Here is a 16,664-nt window from a genome sequence, read left to right as displayed (position 1 = left end):
ACCTCTCACTCATCTCTCTGACTTCTCAACTGACTTGGGAAAGAGAATGGTACTTATGCTGAATGTAGTAAATTGGAAAGTAGTTTAATGGTTCAGAATCCTCTCACAGATGACTGGATTGCGAATAACACATTCATTATTATTTATGACTCTATTTCCAGGTCTGTATAAGTCAGTTTATTGAATTCACCGAATGAGCTATTTTTTTTTCATGTTAACGAAGCAAAATGGACATGTGAACTTGTGGAGGTAGACTCCTATAAATGAAAGAGAGCCAATGCTTTTAAATAAAAGATTGTATAAAACACATTTCATTTAGGATAATTTGCTCTAATTGAAAATGTGTGTTTTCTATATCTGTAATTTAAAGAATTCTACAACATTAAAACCGTCCTCAGAATAGGTTTATATTTCTCTTGGTGTGTGTGTGTGTGTGTGTGTGTGTGTGTGTGTGTGTGTGTGTGTGTGTGTATTTTGTTTCCTATTTGACCTGTAGTTTGACCACTTAAACTGTGTACCCATCATTTCTACTCTGAATATCAAGATACCTTCAGCACAGGTCAAATGTCTTGATATAAATTCAAGGGATCGATGGTTTTTGAAATTATTTTAAACTTCACTTGTAGACTTTGAGATGTTGTTTAAGAATTAATATCTCCACAGACCCAGAGAGGGTAACAAGGAGGGCTCAAAAGGGTATGAGAATCTACCCAGGACGGAAAAATAGAACAGATTGTGCAGGTAGACTAGGGGATGGTGGGAATTGGAGCAGGAGGGATCATGAAGGGAGTGGAGGAGGGATGTGGGGAGAGAGTACTGGTAGAGATGACTAGAATTTGGGGGCACGGGTGGGGCAATGTCGAAACCTAGTTCAGTTGGAATACCCTGGGATGTGTGATAATTACCCTAGTTAAGTTTCCTAGAAATGAGACATACAGGCCATAAACCTGCCATCATCAATAACCAGGCAAGGCTTCCAATTTTGGGACTGGGACACCAACCAAGCCACAAAAGATTCAACCTACAATCTGTCTGTCCTTCCTACAATGTGTGATGGGGTATTGGAGGCACAGAACTTGTGCGAATGGCCAACCAATAAGGCCCATGCCAAATGGAAGTCTATGATTCCTCTGTCAGGATGACCAGGAACCGGAGTCTGTGTGGCATAGAGACCCACGATATAACCAAATGCAACTGGAAAAAAATCCAATGAAGTGATATCTAATGACATTCTGCTATACTTGTAGAAATATGCTTAACCAAATTTACTTCAGAAAGGCATCTTCCAGAACTGATAGGAGCAGATACAGAGCCACAGTGAGAAACATTAGCGGGAGCCAGTGGAACCCCAGAGAAGAGGGGGAGGAAGGATTGTAGGAACCAGAGGATTCAAACACACCAAAGGAACATGGCCCTCAGAATCAACTAAGCAGGCCTTTTAGGGGCTCAGAGAGACTGAAGTGACAATCATAGAACCTCTATGAGTCTGCTCTATGTCCTCTGCATATATGGTATGGTTGTGTAGCTTGATATTTTTGTGAGGTTCCTAAGCGAGGGAAAGAGGAAATGTTTCTGTGTCAGTTTGAATGCAATTGGTCCCATAATCTCATAGGGAGTGGCACTATTAGGAGATGTGGCTTTGTGAAGTGGGTATGGCCTTACTGGAGAAAGTGTTTTACTGTGGGCATGGGCTTAGGGTTTTCCTATGCTCAGGATACTCTCCAGTGTGTCAGTCAAGTTCCTGTAGCCTGCATGTCAAGATGTCTCCAGCACTACTTCTGCCTGTACATGCAGCATGCACCTCACCATGATGATAATGGACTGAACCTCTGAAACTGTAGTGAGACTCCCCAGTCAAATGCTTTCCTTGTTAGAGTTGTCGGACATGGTGTCTCTTCACAGCAATAAAATCCCAACTAAGTCTGTCACTGACTCATGTGCCTTCTCTTCAGACCCATTTCCTCCTACTGCATTATCTGGTCCAGTTTTGATATGAGCATTTGTGCCTAGTATTATTGTAACCTTTTATGATGTATGCAATTGATACCCCATTGAGGCCTGCTCTTCACTGAAGGGAAATGGAGGAGGAGTGGATCTGGAAAACAGTGGAGATGAAAAGGCAGAGGAAGGATAAAGAAGGAAAAATTGAAATGGGAATGTAATGTATGAGAGAAGAATTTTTAAGGAGAGAGAAAAAGAATCAATATCTCAAAATCTGGTTTAAGTATTTGGGAGTTATTATGTTATTATAAATTTGAGTCCACTTGCACTCTAGAGATGTAAACTGCAATCTGATAATAGCAAATCTTGAGTTATTGCCACTATTTTCAAATTTATTACATGAATATATTCCCCATTATTTTAGAATCATAATAAAAATTGATGTTTATATAGAAAACACTTAATTAGCAGATATTAAAAAATGAAATCACTTATTATTTAGGTGTTTCCTTTCTCTAGATCCCTGTCATGAATGTGGGTTTCTGTTACCTGTTCTTTCCACTCTTTGGCTAGTGGCCCATACATAGCATCAGCTGTTCTGGTTTCCAGATAGTCTCGATACGAACCCTGGGGTTGTGATGAGAGAAACATTTTGCCATGATGGTATAGTGCTACTGTGTTCTTTAGAGTTAACTTGCTATTCCTCAAACCTTCCTCATTTAAATTTGTTACAGATAATTTTCTTTTATTGTAAACATTCCCTGATGAAATTTAACTCTGCATGCATGCTTGTGCTTGAGTTTTATTTCTTACTGAAGATATAATGCTAAATTTGCCCCATGCAGAGACATTTTCTGGTCATTTATTTTTGTTAATTTTGGAGGCTGCAGAAATGCTTCCGTAAGAAAGTGTCTGCAGCACAACTTGAAGACCGCATTTTAATCTTCAAAACCCAATAAAAATGGTATGATCCTGTTCATTTGGAACATTACGGTGTGAGAGGCACAGAAATCAGGTCCCCAGAACTCACTGGTCATAAAGAGGCATGGGAGACCTCCAAATTCATTGAGAGATCCTGTCCCAAAAAAGTAATGTAGAGAGAATTGGAGGTAAATATGCCTGTACATCACACCTTTGCTCTGATAAATTCACATATATTACATCTCACACACACACACACACACACACACATACACACACAAAATTGTTGTAAGAAACCATTCATCTTTTTAGAATCCTTACAGAACATTCTAAAGATTTTAATGGTTTTTCTTTCATAAAAATTCTTCACTATTCCTCTTAGATTTCTAAAATTATATTGCATCCTATTTTAATTTAATCATACCATGCACAATATATACTATTAAATATTAAATTCCCTTTAAAGTTTAATTGAGAAAAGTAATTGGTCTTGCACTATGTGGCCTCTTGGTAAGTGCTATCTATAAGTTTTTAATATACGCAGAAATGCTTATTATACAATTTAACTTTCAAGTTAATTTGCATTTCCTGAAATGAATTTTGTTTTGCTGATTTACTATACTAGAAAAAATGAATTTTTTAAAACAAATCTTTTAAAATTTATTGGTAGTGGTACTAGAGATAAACTCTGGGTTTTTCACAAAATGATGAGTAAATATTTTGTTCCAGATACTTCCTGAGATATTAGAAATACATTTATAAATCTGTATGCTTCGTAAGTCCCATTAGTTAGGATCATATTACCTCAAGAAATTCCTCAAAGTGAGATGCTCTACTGCCACTACTTGCTTTCTTTCAAACTCATGGCATCTATTTCTTCATTAGTTTTCATTATAAGAATATGCAGATATGAGCATAGTCTTTTACATCTTGCCTTTATATTGACAGTTTACACAAGTGATAAAAGCAGATGCAGAGATCCACAAACAAGCACTGGGCTGAGTTCCCAGAGTCCTGTTGACTGGCGGGAGGAAGGATTGTACAATCATGGGGGTGTCAGGATAATTTAAGCTGCTGGGACCCGTGCTTGTCAAACAGGAGCTAGGGGAGGCTCGGGCCACGGTGGGAAAGAGGCTAGACTATATCACAGCGGAAATTAAGCGCTATGAATCGCAGCTTCGGGACCTTGAGTGGCAGTCAGAGCAACAGAGGGAAACCCTTGCTCAGCTGCAGCAGGAGTTCCAGCGAGCCCAGGCAGCAAAGGCTCCTGGGAAGGCCTGACCCCCATGGAAGGGGGAGGGGAAGGAGGTGTGAGGCAGCTCCAGGGTCCCCACTAGAATAGCCAATAAAATGTAAACAAAAGCAAAAAAAAAAAAAAAAAAAAAAAAAAAAAAAAAAAAAAACCAGAAGAGACAATTGACCTGAGCTTACAGACTCTAGACTGACAGCTGGGGATCCCGCATGGGACCAACCTAGAACATTCACATAGCTCGGTCTGTTTGTGAGACCCCTAGAAAAATGACCATCATCATTCCCTGACACATAAGATGGATTTTTGGAACCTATTTTCAATGGTGGAATGCCTTTCTTAGACTTGATGCAGAGTGGGGAGAGGGGTTTGATCCTGCCTCAATTAGATATGCCAATGCTTTGTTGACTCTCATGAGAGGTCTTATCCTTTAATGGATATGGAGGAAGAGTGGATGGAGGGGTATAGAAGGGAGATAGGTTGAGAGAACAGGGGAAGTGGAGGGAGGGAAAACTGTGGTTAATAGGTAAAAATAAATTTAAAAATGTAATAAAAATTAGTTAATATAAGACTAGGCCCAAACCCTCATGTCAAGGCTGTACAAGGCAAACCAGTAGGAGGAAAACAATCCCAAGTGCAGGCAAAAGAGTCAGGGACACCTCATTTCTATTGTTAGGTTTACCACAAAAACAACCAAGCTGCACAACTTTAACATATATCAAGAGGACTAAGCTAAGACCCATACAGGGTTTGTGATTGTTGCTTCAATATTTGTGAATCCCTATGAGCACTGCATAGAATGTTAAGGCACTTGATAAAACTAAGCACTGAAGGCTGAGTAAAATAGCTTTCACTGAGCATGTTTTTTCTACATATTTATTTGAATTCATAGTAAATAGCTATCTAAATACTCTCATATTTTTTACTATTACCTTGATGTTTTCCCTTATACCAGAACTACAAACAATTTATTAGTCTTTCAAATGCCATTCTGCCATTGACCCATACTACTTTTATATATAATAACTATGTCCCAGTAACACCAAATTCTTCCCTATCTTCTCTTTATAAAATAGCCACTTAACCAAAGTACTTAAAAGTAATTCCTATTTAATTAGATAATACATGCTTTTTTATTTAATATTATCTTTGTATTATTTTTATTGTTTTTATTGAGGTATACATTTTATCTGCTCCCTTTCCTTCCTCCCCTCTCTTTTTCTATCCCATTCTGTGACCCGCACACTTTCAATTTACTCAGGAAATATTGTATTTTTACCTTCCTATGTAGCTCTATGTAAACTTCTTTTAGGTTCCTTTTTATTGTCTAGGTTCTCTGGGGTTGTGGAATGCAGCCTACAGATTGGGAAAAAAAAGATCTTCACCAGTCCCACAATGAGTAGAGGACTAATCTTCAAAATATACAAAAACACAAGAAAGTTGACATTAAAAGAACAATAATCCAATAAAAAATGGGGTATGGACATAGACAGAGAACTCTCAACAGACAAATCTCAAATGGTTGAAAGACACAAAGAAAATGTTCAACATCTTTAGCTATCAGATAAATGCAAATCAAAACAATTTTGAGATTCAATTTTTTTGACAAATATAATATGTTTTTATTCATAAGTGACTATTAGATATAAATCAAAGAAAAATCAGCCTACAATTCACAATCTCAGAGAATATAATTTTTGGGTTTTAATAAATTCCAGATGTAGTCAATTTTTTTTCTGTATCAAGTCCTTATTTTATTCTTATTCCACAATTGAACTGTAATATTATTGTTCACTGCTGACATTCTACAAAAGTCCTCTAACAAAACTGAAGGAAAAGACAGTTGTCTTCAGTCTGTAGCATTCTTTTTTTTTTTAATTAAAAATTTCTGCCTCTTCCCCACCTCCCATTTACTCCCTCCCACCTCCAGTCCCCCTCCCTCTCCTATCCAAAGATCAGTAAGGGTTCCCTGCCCTGTGGGAAGACCAAGCTCCCCCCCTCCATCCAGGTACAGGAAGGTGAGCATCCAAACAGGCCAGCCCCAGCCCCCCCCCCCCCCCAAGGCAAGTATGTGTAGTAGGATCCAAATCCAGTGTCATTGTCCTTGGCTTCTCAGCAGCCCTCATTGTCCTCCATGTTCAGGGAGTCCGGCTTTATCCCATGCTTATTCAGAGTTTCAGAGATTCAATCTTATAACCATCAGAATGCCAATATCAAAAACACTGATGATAGCTTTCACTGGAGAGGATGTGGGGTAAGAGCCATGTTCATCCATAGCTAGTGTCACTCACGAGCATTCATTGAAGAAGTGTCAAAGATTTAGGATTAATATGTTCAAAACCTAACCTACAGTTCAATTTTGATGTTATTTTGAGAATATTTTTGAGACTGTTGACAATCAATGTGACATATAAATTAATACATAAGTTATCATGTTTTTATTTCATGGTGTCACTTGACCAGCTCATCACATCCTACCATTTGTAATGTTCTAGTTTAAAACCTTACTAAGTCTGAGCCCATTTGCTTATGATCACTTTTAGGTAGCAAACTTTGAATATAAAATGATGAATGTTTTGTTTAAAATATACATTTTTCTTTCTGTAATAGTTATCCAGAAGTACATGTAAGACTATTACAAAATGTTCTAGTTTAAAACCTTACTTCAACTTATCATTGGTCAATCTTCATTTTTATTTTCATTGCCACTAATGGGGATATAGTCCTTGGGAATTCCTAGTGTCCATACTAAAAGTGGATGGTTTGGAATATGTAGTACAGAGAAATATAATGCACTCATTGCTTACCTACATACAGGTTTCTTTTTTTAAAAAAAATGCTTCGTGCCAATGTAAGCTTATAATTTATTGAGAAGAACCATCCATAAATCAATTGACCCTGATTAATTCTTAATTACTCTCAACAGCCAAATAAAAGACAACTACTAGTTCTTAAAGCTTCAGCTGATTTCCAGTTTTACCATACGAATATTTTTAATTTTCCAATCTCAAAATCTAACATAAATTTCCACTCACTCTTGTGAGTTCATAGTTCCCTATTTTCTCCTTATGCAGTAACTTGTTATGTTGCACAGTTCCTGATACAAAGGTTTGAGTCTAAATCAGTGTGATGAATGAATGTCAAAGCCTCCAGCATCCTTTGATAAAATATTTACACAATACTTTCATATACTTCAATGATCTAGTCTATTTTGAATTTGCTCTTTGGCAAGAACAGAAATTATACACCATATGTTTATTAGGCTGTCTATAGATCAGTCTTACACTGTTACAAAACTGTCAAGATGGTTCACAGGGAGATTAGGTAGAACGGGTGATTTTTTTCCCCCAAAAAACCTAATTCAAAGTTTTGAGATATTGTCTGCTCCATGGCTTGGAGGTTTTAAATTACTGAGTTCCAAAGGTGATGTTCTAGTAAGAGAAAAGGTCAGTGAATATTTCTGTTATTTCTGAGGAATTTTTAGCCCCCAAAATACTGTATTTGAACTTATCTCAAGGTTATATCAACTTATAGAACTTATCATTTTCTATCCTCTGCCCTCAGTCTTTAACAATAGAATGGTGGTTTTATTTTTCTGATCCCTTACCTGTAGTGAATAAAACTTCCACAATTGTAATTGATAAGTAGTTTTATAAGTTTCTACAATTAAAGAACTTATTGACTCCTACCACTAATTTTTAAATATCATTAAATTGTTTTTTTAAAAAAATGCCAAGAATATGTCATATTTCCCTAAAAAATCAGAAAATTGTATAAAACATCAAATTTAAAGAGAGTATAAGAACAAATCCATAAAATGCAGTTAGGGCTTATGCTGGTTTAGTATAGTGGTGGCTGTAGGTTCTCCTCCAAGACCATGACCACACTAGAGTAGGTAGTTAGCTAGGTTTCCAGTATCAATCATGGTCCCTCTTATTCGGGTCATAAGTTTTATAGAGACTACATACAAGTAGATAATAAACAGAAACCAGATAATAGACTCTGTGTGATACGTGTATATTTCCTGTCTCACTGATTTCACAAACCTTGTGTATATACTACATTCATACTTTATATTGTGAAAACTGTATCAAAATAAATGATAAAGGCATGCATAAATCTATATGCAGTGAAGAAGAGATTTAGATCCATGATTCTTCACTCATAATTGTAGGCTCTCTTGTTTAATTTGATTATAGCTCCTCATTGCATTCCTAGAATGCTTAAAAATAATTAAAACTGTGTTGTGGTGTTTGCTTACAGTACAAGAATTTTTAGTATACTGCACATATTGAAATAGCAAGACACAAAATTACCTGTGGTGGAAGCAGTGGTAGTCTTATGAAGGCAAGGAGCATACTTAGGTCGCTGCATCTCCGCTGAGTGTCATACTTGACCCACATCATTAATGCATGGAAGATGGTCTCTTCATCAGGAACATTTACATCATCACTAGCCAGGAGTTTATGAAGCTCTTCAGCTGGAAGGAGCAAAAACTCTTGATTTCTGATTACTTCCATTATGTTTTCCTGTGGGGAAAAAGATCTTGGCATGAATTCCATTTCACTCCTTTGTGGCTGGCAGAGCATCTCAGAGAAAAATGTGAAAAGCAGTAAATAACCTTTGTTCTCATTATACCATAATCCTTGAGACTCATCCTTCAGAAACAAGAAGCTGTTAAGAAGAAAGCATTGTAATTGTAATTGAAGTGTAAATGTATCTGAGACGGCAGAGAACTTGTAATAACTGGAGAATTATAATGCACCTCTTTGTTATGCAGGAAGAATGTATGCAGTGATTAGATAGATGTTCAAGTTTCAAGTGTACTGTTATGTAAGAATTAGCAAATATGAAAAGAATAACATTTCACACCTTCAAAGACTCGAGTACACATTCACAAATCAGAAAATGGCAATAAAATTACAGAGATGAATACAAAATAAGTCAGCTTTGTTGTTTACTTGAAAAAGACAGTTGAGAAACCATCGAAGTTACAAAATCATATGAGCTCTCCCTACCTCATCCTAACACAACTGCCTCCACTCATGACAATTTCTTTGGCTTAATTGATTCTCACAATTGTTTAGCTTTTGTAAATTGTTATTTATAATAAAATTTGTTCTTGATTTTATTCAAGTCAGAAATATATTGAACATCATAGACAGATAACAAGACTTGACCTTGGACTTAATATAGTAAAGGGCAGTCCCTAAACACTGGAACAAAACTGGGAAATGCATAAATGATATTTTGGGGTTCTACTTCCATCTCCTCATTGAGAAGTCTACAATAGGGTCTTGGATGCTTTGTATTAAACAACAACTTGGCAGCTATATTGAAATCTATGAAATTAAAAAAATGCCTTGTACAGACTAAAGAAAACTTTTTAAAGTTAACACTATGAATTATCTGTTGTTGTTAGAGAAATTGTAAATGATCATAATTTTTTATTAGATACACCTCTTTCTGCCCTGCTTTCCAGTAGGCATCAAATCTGACTTAGTTTTTATATAATTTTAATACCTATTTATTTTCATTTAGTTTGTTTGTTCTTCCAATTATCTCCCCATGTCTACTTCAACTTCTGAGTTAAATGTCTTATCATCAAGCCACAATGTTTCTATATGTGTGTGGCATCTTCAAGATTTTTATTTAAAGACACACTAAGCTTTTAGTTTTATGGAGAGATGCCTTCTGTTCATAATTAATTTCTTCCCTTGCATGCATTGCAGTTGATAAATTATCCCCCTTCCTTCTGTCATATTATTTAACAAGTCATCCTTCTAGTATTCAAAATGACATCCATTAGTTTTTTTTTTTCTTTTGTTCCTGTCATGAATCAAGGTTTTGAATTCAAGAAGTCAGGAGTTATTTTGCACATCTGCAATTCTAAAATTTAGTTAGTGAAACCTGAAAGATGCAGTCAGTACCCACCCTAGCTACATACTAAGTGTGAGGCCTGCTTTCATGAGACATTATTACAATGAATAAGTAAGTAAGAAAGTAAAAGAAAGAAAGTACGTAAGTAAATAAATAAATAAGTTGTCAAGCTACCTGATGCATTTAATTCCTCAGGCCAACTATTCAATCAGCTGTATATAGTTAACACCACCTAGAATCTCCCTAAGCAGTTGCCAAACTGCAGTCTGAACTTTGGTTTGCTTGTGCAACAGAAGATTAACACGGGGGATAGAGATCAGGAAACAGAGTCTGAGAACACAGTCAAAACACATTTCTTATTTATACAACCTGTCAAGCTATTATAGAAACCCAAGTTAAGTCTTCAATGTAAAAGCTCAATATTACAAATAACAAAATAACTTACAAATATCCACTAGGAGACTTTGATCAATATCAAAAGCGAAGTGAGATATAAGGAGATCAAGGAAACTGAAACTGTTGTGTCTCAGCCAGTCAGAATGTAGCTTTTTGATTAGCTGTCCTAGAGTTTATAGACAAGTTGTCCCCTCTACATCAAAAGCAAAGGCATTTGGGCATTTGTCCACACATAAGAACGAAGGCAATGCCTTCATTTATCCCCTTGTTAAGTTTTCTATATCAAAGGAAGAATTAACCTAAAAAAAAGAGGTTTGATCCATCATGATCTCTAATGAAGAAAGTGTTATCGAACAAAATAACTGCATAATCCACTCCATCCTAACTAGAATCACTGTACCATCCTGTCCACTTCTCTTTTATAAAGCTCTAAATATTCACTTTGGTTCAATTAATGTTCATTTTGCAAGGAGAGCCCTGGCTGCTGAAGTAATTATATATCAGATGGAAGTGTCTCCAGTCTCAACAATAAGTTTTTAACTGCTTCTTTCAGGCCCCATACAACTCACTTAAAGAATTACACTAAAATACAAATTACCAATAAATTAATATATCTGTAATAGCCATCACACATAGTCAATTCAGTTTTATTCTCTTGTTAAATATTTGAATCCTGCATTTCTTTTTGGAGTATATAGTATTCTATAGATATCTGTAATAATTTATTGAATTAATTAGATATTTTCATTCTATTGCTACCAGACTTCTCTTAAGAGATTAGGGAAGAAAATTACAATTTTTGAGGAATTTGAAAAGACATTTTGTTCAATTTTATTTCTTTTACTCAAACATGCCTGCCATTATTAAACTATAGTCAAAATTGTATAGTTACACTGTAGCTAAAAAGAATGCAATAAAAATCACTCTGTGAAACACTTAGTGATATCTGTCATAAAGATTTTGTTCAAGATATATTTCATTATATTTTATAGTGTTCTCTTTATGATGACCCTTGGGGAAATTTCTTATAGGTTTTAGTAGAAAGAATAATTGCACTTCTTTTGAGTAAATTGGTTTTCCTTTATCATGGATGTTGTAAATTATGAAATTGATCAGATTTCTTTTTTTTATTTAGCCTCCAGAAAACTTAGAGTCAGATTGAAATCCATCTGGCAAGAAGGCTATAGCCTTTTATAGTTTGATTTCTTTTCAGACAGCTCTGGTAATAGTTTCATTTAGTATCACTATAGAAACTGTTTTATCCTTCTTTCCCTCATAGACCTGCTCCTAATTCAGCTGAAATTCTTATAATTTTGTATCTTTTAAAATAATACCAGGTTCTTTGAAAACTCTTGGTACTGATGTTAAAAATGTCATGAATCATGTAGGCCTTTTATTAGTTATTACATAATGTTCCATATACCTATTATCTAAGAATTACATATTGATGGAGTCTAACATTCTTTTTTTTTTCCACTCACATCTCTACCTAGTCTCCTTTAAAGGCAGTTTTTTCCTAAATGTTCCTGTGATAATTGCAATATAGTTTCTGGAATTTTTAAAACATATATACTTGCTTTGTCATGATATTTTATGAAGTTAAAACTAGTTCCCTCATATTGTAAAAGTTAACAGCATATTAATTTTGAAAATCATAAGAGGTTTTTAATATTTGGTCCATTTACAATTTGTAGAAAACATTTTTAAGAGTCTTAAAACTTCTGGATAACTATTACAGAAAGAAACGTATATTTTTAGCAAAACATTCATCATTTTATATTCAAAGTTTGCTACCTAAAAGTGATCATAAGCAAATGGGCTCAGACTTAGTAAGGTTTTAAACTAGAACATTACAAATGGTATGATGTGATGAGCTGGTCAAGTGACACCATGAAATAAAAACATGATAACTTATGTATTAATTTATATGTCACATTGATTGTCAACAGTCTCAAAAATATTCTCAAAATAACATCAAAACTGAACTGTAGGTTAGGTGTTTGAACATATTAATCCTAAATCTTTGACACTTCCTCAGTGTCAGACACTAGCAAACAAACAACACAAAACACAGAAACAGATGCATTTTAAATAAAAGTTTAAAATACTTAACACAGAGAAATATTTTGACATAAAATGTAAGATGTCACAGACAAAGGTGCAAAAATTGGAAATATGAATCAGGGTAGAGCTCTGGCTGAGAATATGTAAGATCCATCCCAGTGATTCAAGCAAAAATGAATAATCACATCTTTTGAAGCATCCAGAAGTCTCCAAACAGAATTTTTTGATTGCAGAGAGACATTTGATTTTCAGGGGCTATTAAGTTAAGACAACATAAAGATAACTTGACTTCAAAATTTGGACCTAAGAATTGCTTTGGAAAAGAGGTTCTGCTTTTGTTTCCACAGAAGATGAGACCCTGTGGATTCCTTCCAGGCTGGTGTGGTTTGATGGAACAAGATACCCCAAAAGTTCTCTATGAACTCCTAAAAATACTTCTCCCAACAACAACAAAGAAACAGGGAGCCGTTTGAAGAAAACTATGGACAAATTTTCAAAATAATTGCTTATAAATATTTATTTTTATTTAAAGGGGGTTGATTATAAGTGATTAATGGTCACAGTCAATTTCTAAAAAAACGTAATAATAAAGAGGGATATGATATGGAGATGAATAGATGGCATTGATATGGTTCTTTGCCTACTGATACAAATTTAATGTTGATTTTGTTATACTATATATATGTACTTCTGCTCTTTAGGTATTGTGTTTATGCAGCTCATTGAAAAATGTAATATTTAGTTAAGAAATATGGATTGAGTCATTTGTAATAGTGAAAATTATAGTCATATTAGTTCAGTTTCCTAGATATATAAATATATATTTTAGTGAGATTAGATAATCTTCAGCACTTAAAATAACTAGAGAATATGGTATTTAAAATGTTTTAAGAACTTAGACATTTCTCAGTTGTAATACATATCTGCTTCTTTCGGTACAATTACTTCAAGTGGATGAAGTACATCGAAGGGACTCCTTATGGACTTTGTTAGCCACTTGGACAAGAAACAGCTCTTTTCTAGACAGCTTGATGGTATGCTGTATGAACTAGACTTGCAGGACCCACAGAAAAAGTAGGTGAGACAGACTTTTAGGGCACATGCTTCATGTATGAGTCTGTCAGACATTCTGTAGCACACAGAAGAAAGCTACTGATGTACTTGTCATTAAAAGTCAGAACAAATCTTCAAATTTCATGCTTCATGGATAATTTTGCCAAATACTATGGGACTGTAGGCTGAAGATGGATGCCCCAACATTACAGAAGAACTTTGGGTGTCTGTCCAGGCAGCGAGATGTCTCTGTCAATTCTAGAGTTTTGGAAGTTCCTTATAATTCACTTCTTGTTTACTTAGGTAATATTATAACTTTCCCTGGACTTTCATGGAGTTGAAGACTGATAGTTATAATTTTTCTTAGCTATGATAAAAATAAATTAGCTATAAATATTATCACTATGATTCTTGCTTGATAAATGTTTTTTTATATATAATTTTACTATGTTAAAATTAACACCTTTCTTTTTATTTAGACAGTAATAGGGAGATGATGTGGGATTCCCCTCCATATGCTGTGAGTAGCATTGGTTAATAAAGAAACTGTTTTGGCCAATAGTTTAGCAGAATGAAACCAGGTAGGATATCCAAACAAAGATATATAAAGAGAGTAGGCAGAGACAAGGGGACATCCTGCAGCTGCCAAAGGAGAAAGACACTAGCCAGAACCTTACCCGGTAAGCCACCACCTCATGGCAATACACAGATTAACAGAAATCAGTTAATACAAGGTGTGAGAGCTAGCTAGAAATAAGCCTAAGTCAGTGTTGTAATTAATATAGTTTCTGTGTGATTATTCAGGTCTGAGCAGCTGGGAAATGAATGAGCAGTCTCTGCCTACACAATAATTTTGTGACCTTATGTTCTATATAGTTTCTGAATAGGGAAGAACAAATTTAACAGCACTTTTTGCTTAAGAAAGTGTTTCAACTAATTATGTACTGGGTTGGATTAATTTGCTACATGCTAATAACCAGAATTTAAACTTTTAGAATAAGCTATATTGTTATATTTGACCTATTTTTTAAGAAATCACAACAGAAATAGCAATACTTATTAACAGATTTTGTTCATACTAAATCATGCAATAATGTTATAAAATAATGTTTATGAACTTTCTGACAACCTTGGAAAGTAAATTTTGGTCATACACTCATACCGTCTCCTCAGTCTACCCTGTTCTTTCACAGCTACCTAACTTTGTTTCAATTTATAAGTCTAATTACTTGAATGAGTGACACTCGACTGCGCTACTGTTTACCTTTCTGTTGGGAGCAGTGAGACCCCCAGATCCTGAATTTCTTGTAATCCCCTGATCTGAGTGCTTATAGCTACTCTGAGAACTAGACCTTCAGTAGTTCCTGATGACAGGAGAGTGGTTTCTGGTGGGTTTGGCTGGGGCGTGGCTATCTCTTTATAATCTGCCCCTGAACACAATAAAGGGGGGCATTCTTGGGGAATTCAAGGATGACTCGTGTTGCTGTCTCTCTGTCTGTGTGTGTCTGTATTTTAACCTCGAGTCCTTTGCCCGAATCTCACGAACTGGGTTCAAGTGCACCTTAAGCAGACACCGGGGCGCAGTGGGCGGCACTTTCCATGACAAAAACCTTAAACAAACCTGAATACCCCTCTCCCAAGTACTATCAGTTGTCAAAAGCTCCTCAGACAGAGCTGATACTCTATGCTCACTTCTTTCCACACCGGGCTTTTTACCTTATATGAGTTTTTATATATCGTGTTCATATAGTTACAAACCCTTGAGTTCCTTTGTGTGACTTTTCTGCTTTATATAAGAAATGTTTCTTTGTACTCACCCAATAGATGGCAATTAACACAGGTACCCACAGCTTGTCATTGTATCGAGAAAAATATAACGTAGAAACGTTCAGATCTAAATGGGAAAGCTGTCTCACCCTGATTCAAGATTCATGGATTATTGTACTTGGAGTGACAAGATTTTAAGAGCCAAAAATCATAAAAAGATTTTAAAATCCATAAAATAGAAACCGAGGGAACATTATGCTTTTAGAAAGAAATAATTGAAATAAGAAAAACAAACTTCATAAAACTTAAATGATTCTATAATGAATATTTCTCAACTTTGTCAAAAACTAATTTGCCACATGTCATTAGTTTAGCCATCAGAAACATGAAGAAAACTATCACTACTGTAATATGTATAAAACATTGAAATAATATACAATATAAAGTTTTTTTAAAAGGAAGTTGATGTGAAAAATGAATCCTCGATATATTTGGCAGATACTGTAGAGAGATATGAGGGCTACTTTGAGAAAATAGAAGCTTACGTCTTATATTTTCATTGCACAGAGTTTCAATACAAAACTGACTGCTCCCCATTTCTCGAACTATTACAAATATCCATTAATTAATTTAATAATTTAATTAAATAGCTTTTATGTTTATACTTAAAGTTAAGGAAAACCTGGGTTTTATTAATTTTATATTTTCTTATAGCGTGGTACTGGAAGATTTGTAGCCAAGGAAAATCATCTTGTATTAGCTGATTGTTTCATGCATCAAAAGTCCAACAAAATCCAAAAAAAAAGTCCAAAAAAAAGTGAGAGAAATTCCCAAATGGAATTCTCCAGAAAAATATCTGTAGTCTTGGCTCAGATAGCCATGTAGAAGAGGAAGCAGAAAGTGTGTGAGACATTTCTCACTGCTCACAGCATCCTTGGGATAGTAGAAACCAGAAGCTGGGACCAGCCAATGACTGTTTGCAGTGAACACTTTCAAGTAAAGATAATGGGCAAAGGGGTTCAAATTGTGACTCACTGTGTCATACTGCAGCTTCCATGATGAGATTTTTAAGTTTATCCCTTTTCTTTTTCCAGTTTCCTTTAAAATTTCTATTTATATGGTGGGAAGGTGTTCAGGGTCATAGTGTAGATGTGAAGGGATGGGGACATGAATGAGATCAAGATATGAGAGGTAAAAAAAAACATAAAATTTAAGAAAAAGAATGTAAGAGGAAGAGGCTATGAAGAACACAAAAGGATAAGACTTTCTAAACACAACATGACTTAGGTACATACAGACTCACAGAATCTGAGTTAGCATGCAAAGAAGATGGCCAACACAAAATAGAAGAGGATCAATGGAACTTTGGAGCCCCTTTTTCTTATAATTCTGT

At 35.1% G+C, this 16,664-nt stretch overlaps 1 protein-coding gene across 2 annotated transcripts in view; it reads right to left on the bottom strand.

The window, feature by feature from the left end:
- Window positions 1-16,664, bottom strand: part of Klhl1 (kelch like family member 1) — a 253,207-nt gene that overhangs the window by 95,666 nt on the left and 140,877 nt on the right. For both annotated transcript variants that reach the window (XM_038310344.1, XM_038310345.1), the window contains one exon: window positions 8,428-8,640. In XM_038310344.1, coding sequence (XP_038166272.1) covers window positions 8,428-8,640 — 213 coding nt within the window. The remainder of the gene's footprint in view (window positions 1-8,427; window positions 8,641-16,664) is intronic.

The sequence above is a fragment of the Arvicola amphibius genome, chromosome 13 (assembly GCF_903992535.2).
Source record: "Arvicola amphibius chromosome 13, mArvAmp1.2, whole genome shotgun sequence".
In the NCBI taxonomy this organism is placed as follows: domain Eukaryota; kingdom Metazoa; phylum Chordata; class Mammalia; order Rodentia; family Cricetidae; genus Arvicola; species Arvicola amphibius.
This window is presented reverse-complemented; position numbering and strand designations above follow the sequence as displayed.